General features: G+C 37.8%; 1 protein-coding gene across 2 annotated transcripts in view; it reads left to right on the forward strand.

Annotated features, from left to right (window-relative positions):
* Positions 1-11,417, forward strand: part of LOC138175897 (armadillo repeat-containing protein 10-like) — a 28,785-nt gene extending 17,368 nt beyond the window's left edge. For both annotated transcript variants that reach the window (XM_069106551.1, XM_069106552.1), the window contains 2 exons: positions 8,840-8,911; positions 9,807-11,417. In XM_069106551.1, the coding sequence (XP_068962652.1) occupies positions 8,840-8,911; positions 9,807-10,067 (333 nt within the window). In that variant the 3' untranslated portion in view covers positions 10,068-11,417. The remainder of the gene's footprint in view (positions 1-8,839; positions 8,912-9,806) is intronic.

The raw sequence follows: 11,417 nt of genomic DNA on the forward strand, positions 1-11,417 counted from the left end.
ACAGGTAGTCCGTGACCTCTTACACATGTCACGGATAAGAGTGGCCACACCACCCTGGCTTTTCTGTCTTTACCACTTTCTCACTTTCCCTAGCTCCGTCTTCCTGTTCCCTAACACTATTGCTGCCTTTCTGACTTTGTTCCTCCCCCCTGTAACTGATATAGCAGCCCTTGTTAGCTGCTATAATGCCTACAAGAATTCCCTTCCTTTTCCTCTCCTTCTTCCCACCCACTGTCAACCTCCTCCTTTTTACCTTCCACATCCCTATTGGTTCTCTGTCAACTGCGTGACCCTTTGGGAAGCTCTTTCTGCACCCAGGTTCAAATACTGTCTCCGCTGCTCTTGGACCAAATTATCTAAGTCCCTTCTCCTTCTAAAATCCTTTGATCCTCCCCTCTCTTCTCCCTCTCATTATTTTGCCTTCTGCTATCTGCTTTGGCTCTTAGCTGTCTACTCAGCTGGCTGACTTATTGTAGCTGCCTGGCTAGCTACAGAGTCATCCCTCTACCCCCAATCTTACCCCTTTCTTCATCATACTAGAGACAATACATTTTTGTTCAAGCCTATTTAGCAACCTTCTGTTGTCCTAAGTGCTCTTTTCTCTTGGAGTTAAGGCTTCCCCTTCTCTGTCTACCTCCCCTCTTTCTGGGTTCTAATACTAGGTTTGGGGAATTAAGGAATGGGCATGGCTCCCGGAGAGATCCTGCTAGTCCTTCCATATGGATTAGTATTCCAGGCCAGTTAGGCCAAGGACACAGAATACTGTGTCTCTGTTTTAAAATAGATTTTATGATTTTGAAAGACAAAGTTGATAGCACAGTATTTCTTTCTACTTCCTTTATTACAAGTTTATGTCTGTCATGAGTCACTAGCCAAAAAAAATCATTACTTATTGGCCTACCTTCTAGAAATGGGCCTCTCCAAATGTAGTTAGGTAGGCATATGCTGTTGCCAGGACTAAACCTTCTAGCATTCCTGCCAAAATTTGTACTCTGCTGGCCTTGCCTTCAAGAACTTCAGTACCACAGTAAGGCATGGGAATTGACTTGTGAGGTCCATTTTGGAACCTAACCATATTTTCTAACATTTCTGTAGGGAAAAAATTACATTATGAGTTTCAAATAGCTAATTTGCAAATGACCTCTTGGAATACAATTTCTTTCATAAGCACTGAGTTGGATACCTAGTTATTGGGCAAACAGCCACTAGAATGTTGAGTAAACTTTCCCCATTGGACCCACAATACTGTTTGTCTTTGGGTAATAAAAACCTTACTAGTAGTCCATGTTACCATCATTGGAATAGAAATTATGAAGGTTTATGTGATGTGTGCGAAAGGAAAACTAGAATTCCTAATGCTTAAAATAATCATCCTTCCATTACTATAAGATGGCAATTTTTGCCAGTCAAGAACTCACCAAAGAGCCTGGAAGTGGGTGGCAACCCAACTTCAAACTAAGATGATAGTAATTCATGAATGGTAGAACCAAGAGGGACCTTACAGACCATTCTTTTCAACCCTTTCATTTAACCATCAGGGGAAGTGACCAAAAGAAGTGGCTTGTCCAGGGTGACAAATGAAAGTGGGACTGGAATTCATCTCTCTTGATGCTCAGGCCACTGCCCTTTCCACTGTGTCATGAATTATCTGGTCGTCCATTATGACTTGGTACTGTTTATAGCTATCTCTTCTGTATCATTCAGCTGTGTCAGTTTTTTTAAACTGTATATTAACTAAGGTGAAACCATGTGGTATCGTACTTGATATCTCCCTGATCAAATATTCTCTCTATGCTGTTCTTGGGACCATAGATTTAACTCTTGAAGTGACAAGAGATTATCTAGTCCAGCTTCATATGGAAGATTAAAGAGGGGCATGTACTTTTCCCAAAGTAGGCAGGTGACAGGTAACAGAGCAAGGACTCAGACTAAGGTCTGCTGACTACAAATCAAGAACTCTTCATTCTGCCATTCTTGCTTTGATTCATTGATTTGCACAAAAGAAAGCCTAATCCTTAAGCCATGCTTAGAAGTAATTTTTTAAAAAAATCTTTTGTGACTCAGGTTTGCTTCACATGAACAGAACCATTCCTTATGTTTTATAAACTTTTGCCACTGTTTTCCCCAAAGTATCATAATTAACTGATGTCAAAAACAAGTTGTTTTCTTTCTTTTGTTTTGCTTTCTGAAACAGCTACTTAATGTTAGCAGGAGGCACTCAGGTCATTTCTAGGAAATTGTGACAGAGGAAGGTCTCTAGAGAGAATTATCTTTCCTTAATTAATCTCTCCTTAAACTTCCACAGTTTCAAAAGTAGAAAGACTACTACCCCCTTCCTGCCTGCTATTTTTTATTGTTGGGTATGATTAGATTACATGAGGACAGATTTGTAAAAAGCTATTTTTTTCCCATGTCTAGTGTTCTAACCCATAAGATTGCTTTGTCCTGACACCAGTAGGAAATTTCTGTAGTTCAAATAGCTCATTTAAGCAGGTGAGTTTAAGTGGGATTTGTTTTAAAGGAACATCTAATTTGAATATTTTTAACCTTCCAGAGTTATATAAGCAATGAAGAAGTTAACATTTAGGTTCAATAAACAAGAAACTTGCCGATAGCTTTGGTTTTTATATTAGCTTTATGTCCCCATATAACTCTCCCCCACTCCCTACCCAGAGAGCCATCCCTTAGAACAAACAATAAAAAAGAAATAGAAAAAAAGCTGGTAAGCAGAGCTAACCAACACATAAATCTAGTCTGATGGCGTATACATCATCCCCTTACTTCTGGAAAGAAGGTAAAGTGGTGAATTCTTTTCATTCTTCCTTTGGGCAGATCTTGATCGGTATGATTATTCCGTGTTAAGGTTCACTTTTTATAATTCTTCCCATTAACATTATTATAGTTATTATGCATATTGTTTTCCTGGTTCTTCTTTTTTCTGTTACCAGCAGTTGATATCTTCCCGTGGGTCCCTATATTTATCATTTCTTAATGCATAGTAAAATTCTGTCACATTCATGTGCCACAGTTTGCTAAACCATTCCCTAGTTAGTGTGGCATCTGCTTTGTTTCCAGTTCTTTGTTACAACACAGTATGTTGCTATAACTATTTTGGTGTATATTTAACCTTTTTTCCTGTCTTTGTGTTCCTTTGGGTATATGCTTAGGAATGGGATCTCTGGATGTAGATCTGCTTAAAAATTCAAGTTACAGCATTTTGCAAAGTGGTTATGAAAGGTTTGCATGCAGATAGATACCTTTTCAAAGGTACATTATAGTCTACTGCAAAACAAAACAAAAAATAGACTTTTTTAGTCTAGATGCCCAAACAGCTGAATTAAAGTCATAGATTTTAAATGTATACGTTATTTAAAAATCCTGTCTGCTCCTCAAATACTGATAATTCTTATGATCATAAAGTTACAGGATCATTAGATCATACATTTTGGAGCAAGAAGAAACCTTTAAAAATCATCTCATCCAGGGAGAACTAGGTGGCACAGTGAATGGAGCACCGGCCCTGGAGTCAGGAGGACCAGAGTTGAAATCCAGCCTCAGACACTTAACACAAAAACTAGCTGTGTGACCTTGGGCAAGTCACTTAACCCCAATTGCTCCACCTTCCCCCCTCCAAAAAGAAAAAAAATCACCTCATCCAGTCCCCTCATTTTACAGATGAGGAGTCTGCAGCAGAGCAAGGCTAAGTGATTTAAGTGTCTGAGGCAGGATTTAAATGCCGGTCTTTCTGACTTCATGTCCAGAGCTCTTTCCACTGAACAGTCTAATTGCTCTGTACATGGAATCAGAAAGACCCACATTCAAATCCTGCCTCAGACACTTAGGAGCTGTATGTACCTGCACAAATCACTTAGCCTCTGCATCAGTCTCCCCATCTGTAAAATGAGGAGTGTCTGCTTCACGGCGTTGCCTTGAGGGTCAAATCAGGTAACATGTAAAGTGTCCTGCAAACCTCGAAGTGCTTTGTATTAGCTTTAGCATCATCATCATCGTTATCCTCTTCACCGTCCTGCTTCTAAGGTAGCATTGCTTAGCAGGTAATAAAAGCTACATTTATAATTAGGTACCAAATGCCCATTACTGGGTGTATTGCTTGCCCTCTTGATGGGTTGGGGAGGAACTGGAGAAAGAGAGAATGTGGAGCTCAAAGTTTTTTAAAAATAAATGTTATAAATAAATGAATAAATAAATAAAAAGAGGAAACAGTTTAAATTAGAAGAAAAAATGTGCATTACTTCTTTCCCTGCTGTTTCATCATTCATTTTGGAGTCTTTTGTTTTTACATCATTTACATACATTTACCTTGAAACTGTGTATTTTGGAGGCCAAGAAGGTCCTGTTCCTAGGATCCCATTTCAATTAGTACTAGCATTGATAAAAATTAATTCACTTTTTTAAAAAGTAAATTTGTTTTCACAGTGTTTGTTTGTACACTGAGGTCAGTTCAGTTCATCGCACATATTTATTTCAAAACACTAAGCTAGGTAGATTCAGGGGAGAATACAAAGAATGCTTTAAGATGTGCTCCCTGCCCTCCAGGGGCTGACAGCCTAATTTGGTCAGTAAGACAATAATAGCCCCTTTCGTTCCTTAGAGCTCTTAGAATTTTCCAAGTACTTGACACTGTACTTTCTCTCATCTGATCTTCAGAGCCATCCTGTACAATAGGCAAGGTAGGGTTTTACATCAAGGAATAGAGGCTCAAAGAATGAGTAATCTAACCGAGATCACACAGCTTGTATGCGTGTAATGCTCTGCCTCCACAAAAGTCCAGCTACCTATCTGTTATCTGAGGACCAACCTAGCTAAATTCAGAGGGTCTTATCACCAAGTTGGCTGCGTAGTGATGAATTTTTTTCAGCCATAGATATTCAAAGAGCATCTGCTAGGTTGTCTTAAAGAGATTGCATTCTGAGATAGTGCATGGACTATCCATGCTGAGAAAATCACAGATCATTGAAGTATTATTGAAATAGTGATATGTTGGTGGTATCAGGATCCACAGGACAGGAAAATCACACTTCCAGCCAGGAGAATTAGGGAAGTTTGTTCAGAGAAGAGAGAATTAGAGCTAGCATTTAAATAATTAATAGAATCGTGTTTGGTAGAAATGGAAGGGGAGGGCAAGCTGTACGAATAAGAGAGATGTCATCCAGTCTGACTGGAGTGAGATTCATGTGAAGGGAATAGTGAAACATATAGAGACAAAGGTTGGGTTGGGGTCAGAGCATGGAGAGCTTTGATTGTTAAGGAGCATGAAATACAGTTAATGCACAGTAGGCAATATAGGCCCTAAATAGGTTATGCTCCTGCAATCTAGGGACAAGACAGAAAACGTTATCTTCTGAAATTACAGATAATAAGAATGAACATAAAGGAGGTGGGGTTTGCCATCTGCATAAGTAACCTACCCTGAAATATTTAGTAACTGCTCCTTGAAAGGTTTGTTTTGGCTTAAACCTTAGGAATGGATCTAGCATTTATTTTCCCCACCCATACATAAAGGCATCATCTTCTCATTTATCTTACATGACTTAAACGTGTACTTTAACTTCAGAAATTATCTCATCTCTCAATCAAGGAGTGCTGTCATGACCAGAGGTTTTAGAAATTAATAATAAGGAATGTTTAAGAAGGAAAGTTAAGCAGTAAGAATTTGTTGCTGTGCCTCCTCATTGTTTAGGGGAAGTTATCCTCCTGCTTTCAGAACTGATTCTTAAGATAGAAATAGCCCAGTACTTTCATACCCTTTGATCCAGCAATACCACTCCTAGGGTTATATCCCAAAGAGATCATAGAAGTGGGAGGAAGACCCATATGTACAAAAATGTTTATAGCAGCTCTTTTTGTGGTGGCAAAGAATTGGAAATTAAGGGGGTGCCCATCAGTTGGGGAATGGCTGAACAAGTTGTGGTATATGCATGTTATGGAATACTATTGTGCTATAAGAAATGAGGCGCAGACGGTCTTCATATTTGCCTGGAGAGGCTTATACAAACAGATGCTGAGTGAGAAGAGTAGAACCAGGAGAAATTTGTACACAATTACAGACACAGCATATGTGTGATGACCAACTTTGATAGACTGGACTCTTCTCAGCAATGCAGTGATATAAGTCAATCCCAAAAGACTCATGATGGAGAGAAATATGTGCATCCAGAGAAAGAACTAGAAAGAACTGAGTTTATATCCAGGTAGAAGCAAAATACCTGATCTTTTTCCTTCTCTTGTTTGGTTTTATGTCCTCTTTACCATTTTTCATTCCATCTGATACAATCTGTCTTTATAACCTGACTAATGTATAATGTGAAAGTATTTACAGATCCTATACTTGACTATATGCTGCCTTGGGGGGGAAGGGAGGGAGAGGATCAAAATGTGAAACTCAAGGAATTGTGGAATTGAATCCTGTAAACTAAAAGGAAACAAACAAATTAATTTTAAAAAAAAAGATAGAAATAAAATAGCCTTAGAGGTTTGTTTTTGGTCCCTACAATGTTTTTTCACTGGTATAGAAAACTTGCATTGAGAAAAATTGTCTGCCAGGTCTAATTATCAGTTTACTATCTTCTCTACTTGACTTTGACCTTGAGAGATTAAGTGATTTGTCCACAGAGATATTCCTCAAGCTCTCTACACTTGATAGAAATATCCTTCAAGAATATACAGTTTGGGGGCAGCTAGGTGATACGGTGAATAGAGCATTGGTCCTGGAGTCAGGAGGACCTGGGTTCGGATCCAATCTCAGACACTTGACACTGACTAGCTGTGTGACCTTGGGCAAGTCACTTAACCCCAATTGCCTTGCCTTCACTTCTCCAAAAAAAAATTTATATATACACACACACACACAGTTTGTATACCACCAAGCAGCCCTCGGGTGGAGACTTTGGTAGTATAACAAAGGTTGCTGGTTTGGGAGTCAAAGGACTTGGATTTGTCACCTATGACATTGGGCGAGTATTTCTCTGAGTTTTACTTTCTCACTTGTAAGATTATTACATCTAAAATCTTTACAGATACTTTGATAATTAGAATTTAATCCTCTTAGACTTTCCCACCAGGAGGGACTATCCTCTGCAGACAGCCCACATCAGTTCTTATTCCTGGGCTATCTCCCAGAATGTCACCCATTATCTATCAGCTGCCATTCTAGTTTCACCCAGTGTCTTGTGACTTTTAGCACCATGATTCATTTCCCCTGAGCTTTATCCCTCCCAAACAAATTGATAAATCAAATATCTGAACCTGTGAAGCTGAGGATCCAAACCTAGACAAGCAGTGACTTTAAGACATGCCACTCCATGAGACCTTGTCTGAGCATCCCAACATAATAAATAGATTGATGTTGCTTTGTAAATAGTGGGAAGCTGATAGGTGGACAAGAGCATTTGCAGTTATTATGTGCCAGTCACTGTGCTAAGCTGTGGAAATACAACTCCCCCCAAAAAACGTTCTTGCCCTCAAGGAACTTACATTCTAATGGGGAAACAACACCTAAAAGGAAGCAGGGATGGGGTTACAGAGGCCACTGGAAGAGGCATGTTTGAGGAAAGGCTGAGAAGTAGTCTGGGAGTCATGGAGCTAAACCAGATTTGGAATAAGCATGGTTAAAATGAGTGCTTCTCCAAATGGAGATTCTGGGGATGTCCATGAGGGAATTTTGAGGATGACATGATCAGAGGTATTTGGTTAGAAAATTAATCAGCCACTAATGTGTAGGATGGATTGGTGGGAAAAGTGAGTAGAAAAGTGAGATGTGCCAAGGGACTATTACAGTAGACCAGATTTGAGGTAATGAGTCTAAAAACTCAATGAGACTTACAAAGGATGGGATTGGGGTGGAGGGTAGGAGGTGGATCTTTCGTTCATCCCTTTGTTAGATGTCAAGAAAGAAATAGGAGTCACATGGATTTGACCTTAAGGTCTAACCACTGTACTCCGGAGAGGAAGCACAATTCTTGTTTTTTAACTCTTCAGTGTTCTGTTTCCACAATTTTTCTTTTTCATTCACATTCCTCTCCTTTCTAGCCAGTACCATCTCACCTGCTTTTCTGATGTTTCTCCTTTGACCCACTGCTCTTTCTAAAGACTAAAAAAAACAAACATACCACTTTTGAAGACATAGAGTACCTCTTATTGCAAAATTCTTTGGTAGTCCAAGGAAGTATCCTGTTTTCTGTGAGAAGAAATTACGATTTTGTAGCTTGATGCTAGTTTTGCTAGTAAGTATTCTGTAGAGGTTAGAACAATGTTCAGTCTGTAGTGTAACACCCTGTTTTCTGGACTTCACACAGGTACAGTTAATTTTCTCTTGTAACATAATAGACTTGTTGGAATGGAGCTAAATTTTCAAAATAGGTCAGAGCCTGTAAACACATGAATTCTATTTGTATCATGCACAATAACTATTCATGCATAAAGCGAACAGAAGACTTTTTAAAGAGTTAGATGTGAAGTGCCTGCCCTGGTTCTGCCAGGTTTCTGCCTGATTCTGTATCAGTTTGAGGAAAATATTTAAATTCTTTGAGCCTTAGTTTTCCTGTGTATAGAATGAGGGGTTACTAACAACTTTAATCTAAACTATTTATACCTAATATCTCAGCTAAACTATTTTAGCTTGAAAATGCCATCATTCTGCTACTTACTTAGCTGCCATACAATAATATGATTATCTCAGGTTATGTTCATGGGAAGCTGACTGTGTTATAGATCTATACTAATTCTTTGTGTTCCTCATTTTTATCTAGTTTATAAGATTTCTTCCTGTTCCTTTAAAGCTCAAATGGCTGAAATTAATTAGCAAGTATTCTCATTTCAGATTCAGACTTTAAAAGTCCTTTTGAATTTGTCAGCAAATCCAGCCATGACAAAAGAACTTCTCAATGTGCAGGTAAATAGTTTATATACTTATTTTGTTTTAAGCTCTATAGACCATATGTATTTAATCACCGAGAAGCTACTAAATAATGAAATCAATCAATATTGATCAACTGAAAAATAACTGTAATACTGAAATCTCAGGCCATTCTGTGAATAAGTATAGGAGAGCTATTATTTTGAAGAACAAAGTATATGTATGAAATTGCACTTGGTCATGCCATTTCATAATTCCCTGTATTAATAGTTTAATGTACATAGGATAAAATTTAGTTTTTTCACCCTGAACTTTATGACATGAAATGTTTTCATAAAACCTCTTCTTATAGTTCACTCAGTGATTAATTTTTTAAAAAGAAACTACACATTAGATATTTTAAAACAACATGGATTTTTCCCTCCCCAAAATTTAACCACATCCTAATATTCAGAGCATACAGCATTTTAACATTCAGTGTTGAGCCCCTCTTTTCCAATAGTATGTGAATTCCCTAGAAGATTTTGCACAGGTACCTGAGGAATAATCACAAAAAGATTTTTTTTCCTTTTTTTATTTATGAATAAAACAAGCATTTCCATAACATAGTATAAATTTAAAAAGATGATTGCACATGAAACTGCAAATCTATTATATACAGCTTGCTATTCCTTTTAAATATATAATAAAGTTATCGTGTAAATTTATTTTTCTTCCTTTTTTTCCTTCTCCACCCTGGAGGTGGATACAAGTAGGCACAAATATGTATAAAAATATTTTATCATCAATTAAATAAAAAACTATTTTTGAGTTATCTTACTAAATTTAAAATATTTTAATATAATCATGACATACCAGGGCATATAAAAATGTGATTGTATATTAGAATCCTAAATTTTGGTTTTAAAAGTAATAATTATTTCTTTTTTAGGTGTCATCATCACTGATTTCCCTCTTTGATGGAAACGTGGAGAGGGAAATTCTTCTTCGTGTCCTTACACTCTTTGCAAATTTAAAAGACAGTATAAAGCAGAAAGAGAATGCATTTGTCCAGCATTCATTTAATAACACTTCTCTTTTCTCTTTACTGTATGGAGAATCTACAGAATGTACTGAGAAACTGCTGGCTTTAGCATGTCACCATGATGTCAATGTGAAAGAGAAAGTTGCAAAAATACTCACCATACTTTGATTGGCCTTGTATTTAAAAAAATTAAAAAACCAGTGCCATAAGGAATAGCTCAGTGTTGCAGTCTGTGAGCAAGACAGGTGGTTTTGATACTTTTATCTCGTTCCCATATTTGGGACTCTCATCCCCTAAATTACAATGGTGGCTGTAGAGCCTTGGGGCAGAGAGAGAAAATTCATTGAGAGATATTGTTCCTGTTAGCAAAAATAAAACAAAGGTTCTGATTGGCTGTTTGCTCATATGGTCTCTGCCATTTACTATAACCAAGGGAAAGAAGTAGAATCTATGGAGATTTCCAGTTTTTCTTACACCTTTGATGAGTAAAGTAAAACTAGAAGGATGGGCTCCATCAGAGAGTATTGCCTGCAGCAAGAAACCTGAAGACACCTGGAAAATCCTTTGGGACTTTCTGGTCTGGTGGCTGGTTGTTGTCCTTAATTCCTGAAGAAGACCAAAATGACTTCACTATGTTAGAGTCAAGGTCCAATATGTTTAATTGTGGCTGATGAGACCAATATGAGCTTGGAATTCTCTGCCACAGGTCAGGCACAAATAGTCAGTGTGAACATTTGGAGTGGGTTCCCTAAATTTGTGCATCTCATGTTTCTTTTGAGCTGCTTTAGTTCTGCTTTGCTTATAGAGCACAGCACCTTTTCTGATGAGGGCACACCATGCTGGGTGGACTTATTCCAGTGTCTCCCATGTCACAAATCAGTTCCAAAGTTCTTAAGAGAGACCTTGAGAGTTTGGTCTAAGAAGCCCTTGAGGATTCCAGTCCTGGAGAGCTAATTCAGATTCATTGACCCTTAATACTGTGGCATGAGATCATTATCCAAAGAGAAATCTGTTATGATTTTGCATTTGAATTCTTTTTTTTTTTTTTTTGCTTTTTAGTGGAGGGAGAGCAGGGTAGTTGGGGTTAAGTGATTTGCCCAAGGTCACATCGCTAGTAAGTGTTAAAGTGTCTGAGGTCAGTTTTGAACTCAGGTTCACCTGACTCCAGGACTGGTGCTCTGCTCACTGCAACACCTAGCCATCCCCTACATTTGAATTCTTGAGAAATTTAAAAAATGGTGAGCTAAAATGTCCAAGTTTGTTAAAATATCCTTAATTCAAATTATTGAGAATTTTCTGGTTGGCTTTGAGTTCAAGTGAGAGCTATAGAACTTTTTAAGACTCTTAGAATTTTGATGTGTGAAAGCTACAGAATAATTTTTTAAAATGTATCGCAGTGTTTAACATTAAAACAGCTTTCATAAAATCAACAGAATAACTAATGTGTAAAACAAATGTGACCAGTAACCTGTGTGATGTTTTATTCTCCAAATGAATAAAATCACCCCTTTGTGTCTA

This window comes from Petaurus breviceps, unplaced genomic scaffold (genome assembly GCF_028583685.1).
Source record: "Petaurus breviceps papuanus isolate PSGF00001 unplaced genomic scaffold, PetGlider_PUasm1.0 79, whole genome shotgun sequence".
Taxonomy (NCBI): Eukaryota; Metazoa; Chordata; class Mammalia; order Diprotodontia; family Petauridae; genus Petaurus; species Petaurus breviceps.